Source organism: Pristiophorus japonicus, chromosome 13 (assembly GCF_044704955.1).
Source record: "Pristiophorus japonicus isolate sPriJap1 chromosome 13, sPriJap1.hap1, whole genome shotgun sequence".
Lineage (NCBI taxonomy): Eukaryota > Metazoa > Chordata > Chondrichthyes > Pristiophoridae > Pristiophorus > Pristiophorus japonicus.
In genome coordinates, this window is record NC_091989.1 from 107,394,861 (window position 1) to 107,415,097 (window position 20,237).

Genomic DNA, 20,237 nt, shown 5'->3' on the forward strand with positions numbered 1-20,237 from the left:
TCCCTGCTTTTATACTCCATCCCCTTTGCAATAAAAGGCAAGATACCATTGGCCTTCCTGATCACTTGCTGTACCTGCATACTATCCTTTTGTGTTTCGTGCACAAGTACCCCCAGGTCCCGCTGTACTGCGGCACTTTGTAATCTTTCTCCATTTAAATAATAACTTGCTCTTTGATTTTTTCTGCCAAAGTGCATGACCTCACACTTTCCAACTTTTTGCCCACTCACTTAGCCTGTCTATGTTCTTTTGCAGATTTTTTGTGTCCTCCTCACACATTGCTTTTCCTCCTATCTTTATATCGTCAGCAAACTGGGGTACGTTACACTCAGTCCCTTCTTATAAGTCGTTAATATAGATTATAAATAGTTGGGGTCCCAGCACTGATACCTGCAGCACCCCACTAGTTACTGATTGCCAACCAGAGATTGAACCATTTATCTGTTCTCTGTTAGTTAGCCAATCCTCTATCCATGCTAATATATTACCCCCAACCCCATGAACTTTTATCTTGTGCAGTAACCTTTTATGTGGCACCTTGTCAAATGCCTTCTGGAAGTCCAAATACATCACATCAACTGGTTCCCCTTATCCACCCTGTTCGTGACATCCTCAAAGAACTCCAGCAAATTTGTCAAACATGACTTCATCATCATCATCATCGGCAGTCGCTCGGAATCGAGGAAGACTTGCTTCCACTCCTGAAGTGAGTTTTTTGGTGGCTGAACAGTCCAATACAAGAGCCACAGACTCTGTCACAGGTGGGACAGATAGTCATTGAGGGAAGGGGTGGGTGGGACTGGTTTGCCGCACACTCTTTCTGCTGCCTGCGCTTGATTTCTGCATGCTCCCGGCGTTGAGAATCGAGGTACTCAGCACTTTCTCGGATGCACTTCCTCCACTTAGGGCGGTCTTGGGCCAGGTGTCTGTGGGGATGTCGCACTTTATCAGGGAGGCTTTGAGGGTGTCCTTGTAGCGTTTCCGCTGCCCACCTTTGGCTCGTTTGCCATGAAGGAGCTCCGAGTAGAGCACTTGCTTTGGGCTTCTCGTGTCTGGCATGCGAACTATATGGCCTGTCTGGCGGAGCTGATCGAGTGTGGTCAGTGCTTCAATGCTGGGAATGTTAGCCTGGAAGAGGTCGCTGATGTTGGTGCGCCTTTCCTCCCAGGTGATTTGTAAGATCTTGCGGCGACATCATTGGTGATATTTCTCCAGCAACTTGAGGTTCAGCTGTACATGGTCCATGTCTCAGCCAGACTGGAGGGCAGGTATTACTACAACCCTGTAGACCATGAGCTTGGTGGTAGTTTTGAGGGCCTGGTCTTCAAATACTCTTTTCCTCAGGCAGCCGAAGGCTGCACTGGAGGCAGGTTGGATCTCGTTGTCGATGCCGGCTCTTGTTGATAGGAGGTTCCCGAGATATGGGAAGTGGTCCACGGTGTCCAGGGCCGCACCGTGGATCTTGATGACTGGGGGCAGTGCTGTGCGGTTAGGACAGGCTGGTGGAGGACCTTTGTCTTACGGATGTTTAGCGTAAGGCCTATGCTTTTGTAAGCCTCAGTAAATATGTCTACTTTGTTCTGGAGTTCAGCTTCTGTATGTGCGCAGACACAGGCGTTGGCTGTATACTGTAGCTCGACGACAGGTTGCAGGCATGTGCTGGGAGCACATACCATAAAGTCGTGCAAACCCTGCCTGTGATTTACTTCCCATTAAAATTAGTGGGAAGTACATCACAGGCTGGCAGTTCGTAACTGTGCTTCCAGTGCTTGCGTGGGGGCCTAGAAGTGGAAAATCTCTCCACAATCCTTAGTTTGGAATATATGCATGTACTGGTCAGTAAGAAATATCAAATAGCAGATACAGCTTGGTGACTATTATGTATTGATAGCCTCTAGTTATGCTCTTCCCCACAAGTGGAAACACTCTCTCTGTATTCACTCTATCAAAACCTTTCATAATTTTAAAGACCTCTGTTAGGTCAGCCCTCCGTCACCTTTTTTCAAGAAAAATAGAGACCTAGCCTGTTCATCCTTTCCTGATATGTATACCCTGGCATTTCTGGTATCATCCTTGTAAATCTTCTCTGCCCCCTCTCCAGTGCCTCTATATCCTTTTTATATTACACCGAGCAGAACTGTACGCAGTACTCCAAGTGTGGCCTAACCAAGGTTCGATACAGGTTTAGCATAACTTCCCTACTTTTCAATATAATAATTCATTAGAAAAATGTGTAGTATCAGAGGACAGGCGGGTAACTAACCTGTTACCTATATTTAAAAAGGGAGGTAGAACATGTCCAGGGAACTATAGACCAGTCAGCTGAACATCGGTGGTAGGAAAAATAATAGAATCTCTTCTAAAAGAGAAAATAGAAAAACATCTAGAAACCAAAAATATAAGAACATAAGAAATAGGAGCAGGAGTAGGCCATTTGGCCCCTCGAGCTTGCTCCACCATTCAATAAGATCATGGCTGATCCGACCTTGGGCTCAGGTACACTTCCTGTTATTCCCTTATCGTTCAAAAATCTATCTCCAATATTCAATGAACCAGCCTTTACAGCTCTCTGGGGCAGAGAATTCCACAGATTTATGACCCTCTGAGAGAAGAGTTTCCTCCTCATCTCAGTTCTAAATGGTCGACCCCTTATTCTTAAACTATGGCCCCTGGTTCTAGATTCCCCCACAAGTGGGAACATCCTCTCTGCATCTACCTTGTCGAGCCCCCTCATTATCTTATATGTTTCAATAAGATCACCTCTCATTCTTCTAGACTCCAATGAGTATAGACCCAACCTGCTCAACCTTTCTTCATAAGTAAACCCCTTCATCTCTAGAATCAACCGAGTGAACCTTCTCTGAATTGCCTCCAATGCAAGTATATCCCTCCTTAAATAAGGAGACCAAAACTGTACGCAGTACTCTAGGTGTGGTCTCACCAATACCCTATACAGTTGTAGCAGGACTTCTCTGCTTTTATACTCTATCCCCCTTGCAATAAAGGCTAACATTCTATTTGCCTTCCTGATTACTTGCTGTACCTGCAAACTAACTTTGTGTGTTTCATGCACAAGGACCTCCAGGTCCCTCTGTACTGCAGCATTTTATAATCTCGCTCCATTTAGATAATAATTAGCTTTTTTATTTCTCCTGCCAAAGTGGATAACCTCACATTTTCCCACATTATACTCCATCTGCCAAACGTTTGCCTGCTCACGTAGCCTGTCTATATCCCGTTGCAGACTGTGTGTCCTCCTCACAACTTGCTTTCCCACCCATCTTTGTATAATCAGCAAGCTTGGCTACATTACACTTGGTCCCTTCATCCAAGTCATTAATATAGACTGTAAATAGTTGAGGCCTCAGGACCAATCAATCACTGTGCACCCCACTAGTTACAGTTTGCCAACCGGTAAATTACCTATTTATCCCAACTCTCTGTTTTCTGTCCATGCTAATATATTACCCCCAACCCAATGAGCTCTTGTCTTGTGCAGTAACCTTTTATGTGGCACCTTATAGAATGTCTTCTGAAATTCCAAATACACCACATCCACTGGTTCCCCCTTATCCACCCTGCTCGATACATCCTCAAAGAACTCCAGCAAATTTATCAAACGTGATTTCCCTTTCATAAAACCATGCTGACTCTGCTTGACTGTATTATGCTTTTCCAAATGTCCCGCTACTGCTTACTTAATGCTGGACTCCAGCTTCCTTAATAATGAATACTTAGCATGGATTTCCAAAGGAACGTCTTGCGTGAACAACCTCACTGAACTTTTTGAAGAGGCAACAGAGAGAATAAATAAGGGTAATTGCTATCGATGCAATATATCTAGATTCACAAAACGCCTTTGATAAGGCACCACAGAATAGACTAATGAATAAGGTCAGAGCATGCACAATCAGGGGACAAGTAGCAGAATATAACTAGCTGGCTGCAAGACAGAAAGCAGAGAGTAGGGTTAAAGGATAGCTATTCAGAGTGGCAGAAGGTGGGAAGAGGCATCCCACAAATATCGGTGCTGGGATCAATGTTGTTCACAATTTATATTAATGATTCAGACTTTGGAATCAAAAACACAATTTGGAAGTATAGTCAATACTGCGGAGGACTGCAACAAATTACAAGAAGGCATTAATAAATTTGCAGAATGGGCAAATGAATCTTAGCATAGATAAGTGTAAGGTATTACATTCTGGTAAGAAAAACAAGATCACATATTACTTGGAAAATAAAAATCTAAATGTGGTAGAGGAGCAAAGGGATATGGGAGTAAAAATACACAAAATCACTAAAAGTAGCGATGCAGGTTAATAAGGCCATTAAAAAAGGCAAACCAAGCACTAGAGTTTATTTCTAGAAGGATGGAATTGAAAAGTAGAGAAGGTATGCTAAACTTGTACAGATCTTTGGTTAGTTCACACTTGTGTACAGATCTAGTTGCCAAATTATAAAAAGGATATAGAGGCACCGTAGAGGGTGCAAAAAATATTTACAAGGCTGATACCATAGAAACATAGAAAATAGGTGCAGGAGTAGACTATTCGGCCCTTCGAGCCTGCACCACCATTCAATATGATCATGGCTGATCATTCACCTCAGTACCCCTCTCCCACTTTCTCTCCATACCCCTTGATCCCTTTAGCCATAAGGGCCATATCTAACTCCCTCTTGAATATATCCAATGAACTGGCATGAACAACTCTCTCCGGTAGGGAATTCCACAGGTTAACAACTCTCTGAGTGAAGAAGTTTCTCCTCATCTCAGTCCTAAATGGCTTACCCCTTATCCTTAGTTTATGTCCCCTGGTTCTGGACTTCCCCAACATTGGGAACATTCTTCCTGCATCTAACCTGTCCAGTCCCGTCAGATTTTTGTGTGATTCTATGAGATCCCCTCTCATCCTTCTAAACTCCAGTGAATACAGGTCCAGTCGATCCAGTCTCTCCTCATATGTCAGTCCTGCCATCCCGGGAATCAGTCTGGTGAATCTCCGCTGCACTCCCTCAATAGCAAGAACATCCTTCCTCAGACTAGGAGACCAAAACTGAACACAATATTCCAGGTGAGGCCACACTAAGGCCCTGTACAACTGCAGTAAGACCTCCCTGCTCCTATACTCAAATCCTCTAGCTATGAAGGCCAACATACCATTTGCCTTCTTCACTGCCTGCTGTACCTGCATGCCAACTTTCAATGACTGATGTACCATGACACCCAGGTCTCGTTGCACCTCCCCTTTTCCTAATCTGTCGCCATTCAGATAATATTCTGCCTTCGTGTTTTTGCCACCAAAGTGGATAACCTCACATTTATCCACATTATACTGCATCTGCATCTGCCACGCGTTTGCCCACTCACCTAACCTGTCCAAGTCACCCTGCACCCTGCGTCCTCCTCACAGCTAACACCGCCACCCAGCTTAGTGTCATCTACAAACTTGGAGATATTACATTCAATTCCCTCATCCAAATCATTAATGTATATTGTAAATAGATGTGAGGTTATACCTATCAGGAAAGGATGAACAGGCTGGGTCTCTTTTCTCTTGAAAGAGAAGGCTGAGGGGTGACCTAATAGAAGTCTTCAAAATTATGAAAGGTTTTGATAGAGTAGTCACAGAGAGTGTGTTTCCACCTGTGAGCAAAACTAGACACCAACAATATAAGATAGTCACCAAGAAATCAAAGAGAATTCAGGTGACAACGTGGAGCTCCAGGGAGTACTACAACAGGGAGTAGTTGAAGCGAATAGTAGAGATGCATTTAAGGGGAAGTTAGATAAGCATACGAGGGAGAAGAGAATAGAGGGTTATGCTGATACTTACATGAGGAAGGATGGGAAGAGGCTGAAGTGGTTCATAAACACTGGCATGGACTGGTTAGGCTGAATGGCCCATTTCTATGTATATTCTATATAATTCTATGAGATGACTGAAACCTACCCAAAAGTCAAATACACTGAGAGGGCTCGAGCCCAACCTCATAACCAGTGAAATAGGGCCAGAGCTGATTATCTTCAATAAGAAATCCTCCCCCCCACTTCCTGAATATCTTTTTGGATGGAATAATTGGATAGGCTCAGTACCTGTACAAGGTCTCTGCGCCCAACTGACAGGGCCACTGCAGCATTCTTCTGACAAGTATCCTGGATGTCATTCACATTCAGTCTGCAGAGAAAGGTGAAAATGAGAGAAACTGATGTCAGAGAAAGAAAGAGCACAGCGTTGCTGCATCATATCTACCTGCGGCCCAAACTGCCTTCTCTTCTGAAAATCTTATAATTACTGCCATGGAGATCAAAAGGAAGACGCTCCAGTGGCTGCTGTCATACCGGACACAAATAAGATGGTTGTGGTTATCAGAAGTCAATCATCACAGAGGACATCACTGTAAGAGATCCTCAGGGAAATGCCCTCGGCACAACCATTTTCAGCTACTCCATCAATGACCTTCCCTCCATTGTAAGGTCCGGAGTGGAGTTGTTCACTGGTGATTCTACAGTGTTAAGCTCCATAAGCAACTCCTCTGATAATGAAATAGCCCATGCCAGACTCTCGCAGGGCTTGCATAATATCCAGGCTTGGGTTGATAAGTAGCAGGTAACATTTGTACTCAACCCCCCTAATTGAGTTAGTGTGCAGGGGGACAGAATTGAGAGTAGCGGAGTATTCCTTCCTGGAAGTACTCTGGTATCTTAACATCACAGATTGATATGGTGTTCACTAGCATTTGGTAGACTGACTCATTCTTGCTGAGATCTGTTGACACACTGAGGAATTGTATCTCTTCTCACTGTGAGAAATGCAGGCAAATAGCTTCTTCCAATCAGAGCAGCACTCATCTTCCCTCCTAGTTGTGAGCCAGAAATAATAAAATCTTGATCCTCCTGAACCAAAAACATGCTGGTCAGTGTGGCCCTCCCTCTGCCACAACAGATTCTCAAAGCAGAGCTGAAAGACTCCTGGTGGAGGCTGAATAAAATGCACCTTCAATTACTCCCTGCAAAAGTTTTGAATACCTTCACTACGCTTAGCCAAATGATGAACTCAAGACATGTTATTTATTTCTTCAGAACTCAAAAGCTGAATTTAGATTTTGACAGCAATGCCAATAAAAAGTCATTTTCTTCAAAGTTGCCTGGGTTCTAACAGTCCAACTCCTCCCTCCTGATATTCTTCAAGCTAAAGTAGAATTTTACAAACACCCTGGAAATAAAACAAAGCGTTTTTAAATTGGCAAGAAAACAGATTTTTTAATGACCCTTGAACAGAGGCCAATCAAAGCAAGTGAGGTTTACAATTGGAGCAAGGAAAACAGTGGGTTAACTGCTCTTGATGACAGCTATTTGGTGACCCCCCCCGCCCCACAAGATATGAATGTGGGTTGTTAGCTCTGGAAAAGATTAGTATCCCCACCGAGGCAACATGCCAGAGTGCTGCCATCACCTATGAAATCACACACTAGCATGAGTCGCTGAGGAGGGAAGAAAATTTGACCATTGAAGGAAAATTTGAGCGAGAACACTGCATCTCTCAGGAGGGAGAAATGTTCCATTTTAAAATATACAATTTTAATTCTAGAACTGTTATTTAAATTAATCGCCCGGATGTGGGCGTTGTGAGCAAAGCCAGCATTTATTGCCCGTCCCTATTTGCCTTCGAGAAGATGGTAGTGAGCCTAGAATTGTATGTCAGTCATTCTTCCTGTGTTAAGAGTTATTGGCCTAAACATTCGGGTGCGCCCCATTTGGGGGCGGTAACACTCATGAGGCGCAAGACTTTGCGCCAGGCGCTGAAGTCTTGTAAGAAATTGGGATTACCGCCCCAGAAAGGAAGTAGAGCGCTAAATCAAACACTCCACTGCCTTCTTTTCCGGGGTGTCAGCGGGGCGCACGGCTCAGCAGCGCTTCCGCGTAGGAGGGGCTCTTCCCTGAATTAAAGGGAAAGGCCCAAGCTGCATACTCCGCAAAATAAAAAGGCTCCAACATAGACCACTGGGGAGTGGGGGTGCCGCGCGATCAGCCCGGCACTCAAGCACAGTGCCGGGTTGAGCGATCGCGGCATGGACCCCGCGTGCAAAGCAGCAACGGTGCGGGAAAGAAAAGCGTACATTTCTTTCAGGAGCAGCCGGCCCTTTAACTTTCACCTGCTAGCGGCCGGCTGCCCTGTACGCATCCCCTGAAGCTGTCACTGTCATCGCCCGGCGCAACCTCAGGGACAATACCCAATTTAGGCAACGACGTCACGATCTGCGGGCACAGGAGATCGGGGCGCAACGCTGCAGCTCCGCCACTAAACTCCCACTGAATTTAGCGGGAGTTGTTAGCGGCACTGTGCCCAGTCGCAAACACCCATTAGCACCCCCAGGGGCGCTAATGGTCGCCGCAATTGACCCCAATTTCTCCCCCATTGAGTTGCACATCATTTACTATTCAATGCAATGGCGACACATACATGTACAATTCACCCAATGACTTGTGTACTGGAAGAAGACAGGAGATGTCCTGGATGATGACTTTTCCTGCAGCTTTGATTGGTCGATTGTTTGAGTCGGTCCCTTCTCGCTTTCCTTTCCATCGACGTGATTTCTATGAACAGGAAAAGCTTTTTAGTTTCTGTTGCTCTGACAGTTCCGTCGGAGGGAGGGGAGTGCGTCTTTATCCTGATGGAACTAATTAAAGCAAATTATCAGAAATTAAAGCAAGATTATCAGAAATTAAAGAACTTTCTGGGCTTTGTGGGGGCAAAGATATTTCGCTGTAGTTCAGTTAAACCTATGTATATTACTGAATTTTATTTTGTGGGTTCTTTAACAAGGTTTATATGGACATTCCTACATCTGATCTAAATAAAATCATTACTCTGTTCTCAAAAGATTTTCCTAGAATTTGCAGTGTTCATTCCAGGGCCTGCAGCTGCAGACTGAACACTGGCGACTCGATGGACTAAATGGTCCGTTATACCGTGCACCCTACAGAATTATCAGGACAAATGCAGAAGTCATTTATGGACCTGGGAGACCCACAGTAGCTCACAGACTGTCTGCCAAACAGAAAGATTTTGTTGTTGATAGTGTTTAGGTAAAGTCCACGACAGTCCAAATTGGTTAATGGCAAACCAAAGGAGACTTATTTGATGGTCTTTTTAAATCACAAAAAGGGACAAAAATCATTGCTGAAGCACAAAATCCAGTTAACAGTTTAACATTAGTACAGTGTTTGCAGTTATTTAAACCAGGTATGAAGCGATTAACCTCTCACCTAGTGATCCAAACAATAGCATTCAAACTGAGATTATAGGCAAGTAATGAAAGATACTGCATAGAAAACGATCAAGCATGAAGCTTATTAACACAAATGAAATCCCGATCTCCATGAGTGGAATAGACATGTAGGGGTTGTGTAGTGTTACCATTAAAAGCTAAGAACTTGCAGGTTACATGTGGAGTTTTGCTGCATTATGGTGGTTGTACAACGTAAAGCAGTATGTATGGCTAGTCACCTTGATTCTTGTATCATCAGTTGTTATTTGATCAGACTGTAGGGTGAGAATGTAGGGTGAAGTGTGTGTCTGTGTACGAAAGACACTGTACCTGACTGACTGACACTTTATCCCTCCTCAACCTTCTGCAGCATCTGACACAGTTGATCACATTTCATCCGCCTTCCAATGCCTATCCTCCGACATCGAGTACCGCAAAGGATCTATTCCTGCAATCCCTCCTCTTTCTCATCTACCTGCTGCCAGAGGGTGATATAATGTCCGGTAATGAGGTCAGCTTCCACACATACACCAGTGTCACCCTTTCTACCACTTTCCTTGACTGCCTTTGCACTTGTCGAACATCGAATGAATCACAACTTCCTTCAGCTCAACATTAAGAAGAAGTCATTGCCTTCAACGCTAGCAAAAAAATCCACACCCTTCCCTCTTCCGGCTACAATCTTAGGCTTAACCTGACCATTTGCAATCTTAGTGTTCTGTTTGACCCCGAGCTTAGTTTCAGAGCCCATATCATCCTTACCACAAAGAGCACTTCCTTCCAGCTCTGCAACATTGCTTTCCTCCGCCCCTACCTCTGCTCTTTTGCCACTGAATCCCTAATACATGCCTTGGTCACCTCCAGACTCAATCAGTCTATCAATCTCCTTGTTGGCCTCCCTTCCTCTACAAACTCATGCAAACAATCTGTCCCACATTGATTCCCAATCACTCAATACTCTGACCAATAGTGCTTTCTCATTCCCAGTGTCCCAAATTTAAAATTCAAGTCTTGAAATCCCTCATGGTCTCCCCCAATCTCTTCGCTAAAATCTTCTCCAATCCTAAATCATGGCCCCAAACTCTCTTGCTCCTTTGGCACTGACCTCTTATGCATCCCCTACCTTTCACCCCGCCACAGGCAGCAGAGCCTTTATCTGCCTAGGTCCTACTCTCTGTACTTCCTCCTCCTTTCCACTTCCCACTCCTCCTTATAAACCTTCGCAAGGACCAATCTCTTTACCAAGCATTTGATTACCAAGCCTCCTTCTGTGGCTTGTTTGCCATTTTCCTTATAGCTTTCTGTGAAGCTACTTAGGACATTCTTCATATTGAAAACATTATATAAATGCAACTTATGTGAGTGAGTGAGTGAGTGAATTATATATATATATATTTTGTGTGTTGGTTTTTAGGAAGATGATGCAGGGGTGGAATGTGTGTGCTGGTTATACAGAGGATGTAGGTATATGTTACACTAGTTATTAGGAAGAGAATGGAGGGATGGATAATGTGTACTTATGATTAAGAGGATGCAGGAATGGAGCGTATGATCTGGTTATTAGGAAAATGATAGAGGGATAAGTGTATGCGTGCTGTTTTTTTAGGATGGAGATGCAGGGATTGTGTATGCACATCAGTGCGTGCGAGGATTCAGGGATTGTGTGTGTGTTGGTTGTTAAAAAGAGGACACATTGATGGAGTGTGTGCTGAATATTAGGATGAGAAATGCAGAGATGGAGTGCATGTGTTGGTTATTAGAACAGAACTTTGGTGGAATTTAACTAGCTCTACTTTATTTAGGTCATTTGTATGTAAATGTGTTATAGATTAGTATAAGTTTCTTAACACAAGAAATCTAAAGGAAAAAACGTGCATTTATATAGTATCTTTCACAACCTCAGGATGTCCTAAAGCACTTTACAGCCAATGAAGTACTTTTGAAGTGTTGTCACTGTTGTAATGTAGGGAAATGCAAGATCCCACAAACAGCAGTGAGATAACGACCAGATAATCTTTTTTTTTTTTTAAAGTGATGTTCGTTGAGGGATAAATATTGGCCTGGACTCCCCTGCTCTTCATCGGATAGTGCCATGGGTTCTTTTACGTCCACCCGAGGGGGCAGATGGGACCTCGGATTAACACATCATTCGAAAGATGGCATCTCCTTCAGCACGACAATGAAGTGCCAGACGAGATTATGTGCTCAAGTCTCTGGAGTAAACAACAACACACAACCTCTGCATCAGAGGCGAGAGTGATATTGAAGCAAAGGCCCATTCAGACCATTGAAGCTCATCTATCTCACATCCTAACTCTCCTATCACAACTAGATTCTGAACAACCCCAATGATTTTGCATCTATTACCTTTCCAGCAGATTAGCCCAAACTATTTAGCAATCTTTAAGTAAAGTTCTTCCCAGTATCAGTTTTTCAATTTACTTTTTGTTCATTTCCATTTATATTACATTGCCCGCTTCCAGTTTAGGCAAACTGGATAGCTTTATTTAAGATAGGTCAATAATTTGGGGAGTTCCAGCCTTAACCACCTTCTTTCTAGATTGTAAGGCTTAATATTGCCTGATCTATCCTCATACCTCAACTATTATACTTCAGATCAGTAATGTTGCTCTTCTCTGCACCCTTTCCAATCCAAACATATTCTTTTCATGCTAAAGGTGACAAGACATGTACACTGACCATTGCAATCTAAAGCCTCAGCATGACTTCTGTAGACTTAACTCATTGTGCTAATCATATTCTATTAACTTTTCCCCCCCAAAGTGTCTGGATATTGGAAGTGGTGTGCATGCTATTACTCCACAGCAACTTTCTAAGGTGTCCTATATTCATTTAAATAGTGAGGGAATCACCACGGTTACAATGACAGCTTGCTGTTGGTGGGAGTAACTGCACAGCTGTATAATTTTAAAATCTGGCAGCTTGTGAGAAAGTAGCATTGGTCGAGGAGTTATCTCACATGCATGGAATAGGTTCTGTGTATGGAAAACAAAATGTGTACAACATCTTGTTCTGGGCCGCATTGTATGAAAAGTTTATGTAAACATTACTATCATCCCAAATCAATTCATGACACCTTTATTTCAAGTGCCCTGGCCAAATGGACAGTAGCTGCGAGAACAAACCATAATCTTTACAAACCAATTTGAGAACTCTAGAGACTGTGGTGAGAAAAGCTAGCCACTACCTACAGAAGTGTGAAGATTAACAGGATTCCTGCAAAGTGTTAACACAGATTTGGCAAAGTTACCAGTCGGGTGTCTTGTACTGATCTGCCAAAGGCTCCCACCCTACCACATTGGTTCTACATGCATTCAAGATAACATGCCACCACCAGCACATTAATTAGACTGCCCAACTTACAAAAGCATCCAAGCAGCGTCCACTAGGAACACAAATTGACATCTAGACAGCTCTTGCCAGATGTGACTGCACACTCAACACAGGTATCCAGACAGCCACCAGTGGACGACCTCAATCAAACACAGGAACTAACAGGGTAAATTGGAGTAGAAAGTGCATCAAGTTCTTTGTACTGCATTAAAACGTTCCATCTAGTCTCAGCAGGACAGGGCCTTGTGCTCTCAGTGAAGCAAAGCTTTAACATTAGTGGAACATGGAACACACTTTGATGAACCTTCCACGATGCACACACATGCACAGGGCCCCATTGATCTGATAAGCACGAAGAGGGCCTTTTGTCACCAGTTGTCTGTGCAGTGACACCCTGATCATGGCAGCTTCTGCATGTAGACCAATGGCTTGCAGTTTAGTCACTGTTTAAGTTCCATTGGAATACATGTGTGAGGCTCACAAGAGTGTCCATACACACACATACAAGTGTAGAGAATGAAGGGATGCCTCTAACCAGGTCACCTGGATTAACACACCACAGAGATGCTCCTGTAATCTGTGAATGGAACAGCACATTCTTAGAAAGCTGCACAAATGCTAAAAGCCCAGCTCCCAGTCATTAGCATGCACATTGTGCAGTTACTTAGTCATTAGTAACCATCTAGTGAAATTAAAATTACATGAAAAAAAAAGTGTGAACAGCAGGGATTGCTTTGAACTGCCCAAGAGTTATGGGATGGCCAGCTGTACCTCATCTGGGACTGATCAGGACAACAGATACGGATTCAGAAACTAGGAATTTCCGACTGTACTGAATTAGGTGATCTTATGTTGGGTCGAAGCTGAGCCGCTACAATTGTCCTCAGCCACCCTTGGTCTAGGGAAGGGAAAGCAAGAAATAAAATCTCAGCTAGGGTTCCTGCCCGAAGGTCATCGGTGACTCCGCTGGCAAGTAACTCGCAAGGATGTCAGGCAAGGTCAGGAGTGAGCCCAGCTGTGGTGCCCCTGATGAGAGAATAAGTCCACTGACATTCGCTGTCTGGGTTCAGTCATGAGGAAGGGGCCTCAATGATGTCACGGAGGGCTTCTCACAGCATGGGTCAGCGACTTTAAAAGATTAAACAAAACAAAAAAGTCAACCAAAGTCCATGTGTTAACGGAGTTGACTGATGGTGAAGGGATCGTCACGGATACCGGGCGTCTGGCCATCCCAGAGACACAAGGGCACAAATGCAGGATGGTAATGTGCACAGTACCGGGAACTCATTAATGGCTTGAATGGACCAGCGTCGCCGGGTGGAGAGAGGAGACATCTGCAAGTATGAACAACACCAAAAAAAGGAGAAACACCAAGAGAACAAAAGGAAATTAAATCATCACAGAAAAAAAACACACAGAAAGATCCAAAATAAAAGAAAATGCACAGAAAAGATAAACTTAACTCACAGACACTCAGTGAGAAGCTAGCTGAAGAGCTATATATTTCAGCTTCTACTTTACAGAGTCAGGACCCAAGCTGTATAATTACAGATAAAAACCCTATACAAACAAGGAGACAGGTTCGTCAGTCAATTATTACTTTTTAATTTGAAGTCCCTCTCTCACTAGATAGATGCAATCATATTCCTAGAAAGAGACAGAGTACAGATGAGATTTCCAGAACGTTGTGTGAAATGCATTTAGCAGCAACATACATGCCAAATATTTCATCCCCATACCACGCCTCCCTTCCTCATCCCACACACAACCTCCCTCCCTCCCTCACGCCACACCCCGTGCCTCCCTCCCTCACCCCATGCCTTCCTCCCTCCCTTCACCCCACACACATCCCTCCCTCCCTCGCCCCACACACCTCCCTCCTTCACCCCTCACACCATGTCCCTTCCTCACTCCACACACACCTCCCTCTGTCCCTCAAACACCACGCGCCCCACTCCCTCACGCCTTCCTCCCTCATCCCACACACCACCTCCCTCCCTCCCTTACGCCACACCCCGTGCCTCCCTCCCTCACCCCATGCCTTCCTCGCTCATCCCACACACCATCTCCCTTCCTCCCTCACCCCACACACCACCTCCCTTCCTCTCTCACCCCACACACCACCTCCCTTCCTCGCCCCACACACCACCTCCCTCACACTGCATCTCCACCACTCGCCTCACATTTTAATTAGTGCTGGATGTTCTTTATAAACCCCTAAAACACACAGTCAACGTCATAGAATGGTTACAGCATAGAACGGGCCGTTCAGCCCGTGCTGGCTCTCCAAGAGCAGAGTAATCTATAGGCTTGCGTCTCCACAATTCTCTCGTCTAACAGCAGCATCCTGAAGCCTGAGGACTCCTCTGGACCTTTAAAACTAGAGCCAATCATCTTCACATTTCCACTTCTGGAATAAACAGAATGCAGAACAGAGAAGGCAGCTCATGAAAACCGGCCCGACCGTCACTTCTGTGTTTTCAAACCCAGCACTTCCTCACTCGTGGAAAAGCTCAGCAATCTGCAGTTCCTCAATGCTATACTGCACCACAGTTAGTACGGCATCCATGTCCAGCACTGCAAACATACGCTGTCACATTCTAAAAATAACTCTCAGCTGCTCACCAATTCTTAGTACTCTAGAACCCAAAGAGTAACTCTTAAAATATCGTGGGACTCGGGGGGTTATTCCTGCACAGGTACAAGCAGCAAGTGGAGGGGAAAGCGCTGTAAACCAAAGCACCCCCACATGCGTGGAAGAGCAGGAGGGCCAAAGGAGATGTCAACCCAGTTTACAAAATACAAAAGCAAAACGTGGGTGGCAGTAGAGCGAATGCCACATGGGCAGGGAGGCCTCCGTTAACTACACTAAGTAGGGTAAAGAGGGACTGCAATCACCATGCTATCTGTACCCATCACCGCCCCTCCCCCCAACACGAGTTTTTATCTGTTATCACACCAAACATACAGCATTGGGTCAGGATCTGACACATACGTTAGCTAAATTAATGCAAGCATTGTCGACACTAGTCAAACAGGGAAGAAAAAGCACCAATTCTGTAGGAGAGACGAAGAGATCCAAAGTTGATCCCGCTGTGATTTTAATGAACGAGAGAGGTCGGACACAGAATCTCCAGTTCACGGGCAGAGAGTTCCCAGAGCGTGCCTCAGATTTAAATCAAAAAGACCAGCCACGCAAATAAAGTTCCCACAATCTGTGAGAGGATGCTTGTTGGCTGCAGCTGGTGTGCCTCTGACCAAAGTAACTGTTCACTCTTCAGCTAGTTAAAAATAAACAAAACTCACACATACAGATGACAGATCAAAGGCTCGCCATCAACTGAGGTCAATATTTTAAAATAAAATAAAAATTAATCATCTTTATCAGTCTGTGATTAGTTAAACTTTATACCGGATTTGTCGTCTTTTTAGATCAATTATTTGCACTTCAACAAGTCCCATTTCATCACCTTTGCTTTCTCCAACCTGGTTTAATGACCACACAAATGCACTTGTAGTATAGCATCTGACTATCTGGGACTTCAGAAGTGGGCAACAGGCAGAAAACACAGGGCCTCTGACTGCTCCGATGTTCTAGAGACAGACAAGCGAGACCACTCTGGGTAGCAGAGCGACCAAACGCTGCAGCACGTAATTCAGGCACGTGGCACTGAAAGTACATCATACCATGCTTGATACGTTCCACTTCTCGCAGAAATGTGAAAAACTCTGGCGAAAACGCAATGAATTATTTGCTATGTAAGTGACATAGGACAGACTGATGCCTGGGATGAAGACAATGGATTGTGCGGCTGGTCACAGGTACCGTGCACTCTACTCACTCGCTCCTTGTAATAGAAGGAGCTAATGGAGACTGGCTCCTTTTCACTGCGGGTTGGGCTCCCACTGTATAACCTTAAGTTACTCTGCGATTCGGTACGGATCTTCATCGGGGTGATTCCTCCACTGTGATAGGCAGAGAGTGCCGACAGCGACCTAAACACACAATACAAGGTTGTGATCAGTCATGGGCAGCATGAATATTAATAAATTACAGCATGGGCTAAAAAGAACTCTGAGATTTCAGCAGTCAGCAGGAGCAACAAGATCGATGAAATAAACATTACTTTATCTTCAGTTTTTCACAGCAATGGGATCAGCTGACAACACAGTGGCAACCTTCTTCCCCACCCACTGCGTCCCCCAGGCAAGTGTCATCTTTGACTCACCATGAGCAGCTCCACAGGAGATCCACCAGTAATGTGTTAAAAGCAGTATGTCACCGTAACCAGATATTTGATTACGGATGCAAAACAATCTTAAAATGCTGGGCGATTCTTAGCTGCCACCTAAAACTGACGAGCCCATTCAATCTGCAAAGCTCCTTGAAGCAAATAATCCCAACTGATGATATATTTGTCTTTCTTTACCTGGGCGTGGGCTCCGTCGGAGACACTGTGCGGTGAAGAGTCATCGGTCTCATGAAGTACACTAGGTAACCTGGACAAGGCAAACGCATTCAAATTAAGCATCAGCTGATATGGGGCACCACGCGAGCTAGATTTTAATTTAGACACTGAGCTGAATTTACATAATGTTTATTCTTATTCTGACAACTTTCTCTATTCTGGACTTGTCCTGCTGCAAGGTCCCACACATGCTGACAATCTTCTGGACTTTGGCCAAGTGGCCAGTCTTCATGCAAGGATCTAGGTGGTAAAATGGTCAGCAGAATGCTCAACTGTGGGAGTGATCATAGCTGAGCTCTATCCTGATCCTATCCACACACACAATTCCAGTAAGGGCTGCGAGATGGAAATCGGGAGTGGAAATGCTGGCTGATTTTCCCCTCCCGAGATGAGGAACACTGACGCCAACTGTAGCAACCAATCAAGATCAGCTAATTCGGCATGACCAGATCTGCCAAGTCAACTACTCACCACCTTCAGTAGTTAAGCCATCAGGAAATTGAATTTTTCGCAAGTTTAAATTCTTGGATGGGAACACAAACCACACGTGAACATAGCCTCTGGATGTGTGGATATTGAAACAAGAATGCCAAATCCATGCGAAGAATCCCGAGACAGATTCCACTTATAAAGAAAGACTTGCATTTCTATAGTGCCTTTCACGACCACTGGACGTCTACATGCCCTTTACAGCCAATGAAGTACTTTTGAAGTGTTGTCACTGTTGTAATGTGGGAAACGCGGCAACTAATTTGCACACAGCAAGTTCCCACAAACAACAATGTGATAATGACCAGATAATCTGTTTTTTTGTTATGTTGATTGAGGGATAAATATTGGCCAGGACACCGGAGATAACTCCCCTGCTCTTCTTCAAAATAGTGCCATGGGATCTTTTACGTCCATCTAAGAGCAGACGGAACCTCGGTTTAATGTCTCATCTGAAAGATGGCACCTCCGGCAGTGCAGCATTCTCTCAGGACTGCACTGGAGTGTCAGCCTAGATTTGTGCTCGTGTCCCTGGAGTGGGACTTGAACCCACAACCTATATTGGAAGGGAATGAAAAGTATCAATTTAGGGCTATGTGAAACTAGAAAGGCACTGTGAAATTCATCCCTAGGCCTGATATTACAGTCCATTTATTTTATAGATTGTTATTTACTTGCCCTCTGAACTTGTGTGTATTCAATCACTGACTGGTGTTCCTCCATCTCCTACCAGGTCTCACAATTGGGATGTTAAGGACTTGCTCATTATCAACAATCTACTGGATTGGCTCACTTTTCAGCAAAGAATTAAGATCATTCAAGTTTAATCTGGCCAACTTTTGTTCCACTCCTGATCTGCGAGGTTCACCAAAAGCTCAATGAGAAGACCGCTTTTGTGGTGGGAGCATAGATTCCACATCCTGCCGGCAGCACTGAGAGCCAGCCTGGTCCACTCCGGTGTATTCCTGGCCTCGGTGCATGAGCCAAGCACCATGCAACAAGTGGACTTTCACCCGGACCGTTTATAGGTATTAAAATCAGTTCAGAACATTAAAACTCTCCTGAATGTGCAAAGATGATTGCATTTGGCCAAATTTGGAAAATGTACATCCCTAATTATCAGGCTCTGTGGCAGATACACTGGGACATGAGTAGCAGTTAGGGAAAGGGCCCAGAGATACTGAAATTTGATGTGAATAGAATCAGTAGCCTGTGTCAGTTTGTACTGAAATCCCAGTGTTCTCCAATATGTTAGCCACTAGCATTAGGAATCCAGATGTAGCCAATTGCAGTTCTGATTAGTTAAATACAATGGGTAAAAGACACCGTTGCTGAGCATGTGATCTCGATACTCAGATTCGCACGGTGCGTGCATGTGTACCTTGATCTTTTTGTCGTTTTGTTGGCAAGATCATAAGAGGAGAGGCAGAGTGGTTTTCGAGATTTGCGAGTGCTTTACTTCCTTGGTTACTGAACAGTGGTAGAGTTATGAAATATTCACTTGTGAAGGACATTTATCTGTATGTTTGTGCATGTAAGGTTTTTTCTACTAAAAGTGGCTAAAACGGTGATGCTGTAGCCACACCATTGGCTAGTTGGCAATGTCTATTGGACAACATAGTCCTAACCCCCTCTTCCTTCTGCAAACACAGATCCTGTCGAAGTGGTTTCCCAGAAAGGTTATATGTAGGTCAGCATCTGTATTAAAAGGCAGATTATAAATAGTTTCTCCTCCCTAGTTTATAGCCTTTCTCTCACACTGTGCAATTGTCAAGAGTTGCAGTGTAAGGCGTGATATTTAATTTAGTGTTTACAGCATCAGTGTGCTTAAGCAGCTACCAATGCCCTGCTGAAATTCCAATGTCTCAGATCAAGACCAATTAGAATTCACGCTTTAATGCTGTAGTATTATAGGTGCATCCTGACTATATTCAATACAGGTGTACTATGGGGACACGTACGCCTACACCTTACTGGGGAAGCTACTCCTCACAATTGGGTACTAGTATTTTGCTACATATACCATTCAAGCTGTTGTTTGACTGGTAGTCAGGACCCTACCCCTCGCAAATCTAGGCCATCAATGCCAGACAACAAAAATAACTCAGTGGGGATTCCAACCAATGTTCCCTCTAATATTTTTTCACATGCAGTCCCTTTGAATTCGCTGCACGGCTGCGCATGCACGGTATCTCTTCCAGCTTGTGAGCGGCCCGCGCAGAACCTCCGGATTGATGTGCAGTCATGTGCCCAAGCACCATAGGGGGAACGTTGGTTTCAACCCGCAGCGAGCACTTAAATGTTCACTAACCAGCTCCACAGAAACGTGCCCCAGAGGTGCGGGGAAAGGGAATGTTGGCATCTTGGTAGGAACCATATGTGTTAGTGACGCGTGGAAAAGTCGGCAGTGGTGGCGTCACAGAATTTCCGAGGACAAATGGATTCTGGGAGTTAGCAGAGCCGCTGTTGTCCTGATTCTAGAAATTAAAAGAAAAGTTATGACCCAGAAAAAGTGGGGGGGGGTTTCATTAGGACAGGCAAGTGTAATCGCGCACGGCACTGCTGTGGTTTCTTTTTACCATTTAAAAGACTTTGAATTCTACAAGGACCTAATTTGAAATTAAGAAAACAACTTTATTTCTAGAGTGGTGC

At 44.4% G+C, this 20,237-nt stretch overlaps 1 protein-coding gene across 5 annotated transcripts in view; it reads right to left on the minus strand.

Moving 5' to 3' along the window:
• Nucleotides 1-20,237, minus strand: part of wdr59 (WD repeat domain 59) — a 101,414-nt gene that overhangs the window by 20,381 nt on the left and 60,796 nt on the right. For 2 of the 5 annotated variants that reach the window (XM_070897839.1, XM_070897841.1), the window contains exons 16-21: nucleotides 19,897-20,062; nucleotides 17,058-17,127; nucleotides 16,470-16,623; nucleotides 13,905-13,961; nucleotides 8,466-8,599; nucleotides 6,098-6,179 (exon numbers count right to left, since the gene is read on the minus strand). In XM_070897839.1, the coding sequence (XP_070753940.1) occupies nucleotides 6,098-6,179; nucleotides 8,466-8,599; nucleotides 13,905-13,961; nucleotides 16,470-16,623; nucleotides 17,058-17,127; nucleotides 19,897-20,062 (663 nt within the window). Of the gene's footprint in view, nucleotides 1-6,097; nucleotides 6,180-6,216; nucleotides 7,218-8,465; nucleotides 8,600-13,904; nucleotides 13,962-13,990; nucleotides 14,188-16,469; nucleotides 16,624-17,057; nucleotides 17,128-19,896; nucleotides 20,063-20,237 lie in introns of those variants that run through there. The other 3 variants (XM_070897842.1, XM_070897840.1, XM_070897843.1) reach the window with 3 other exon arrangements.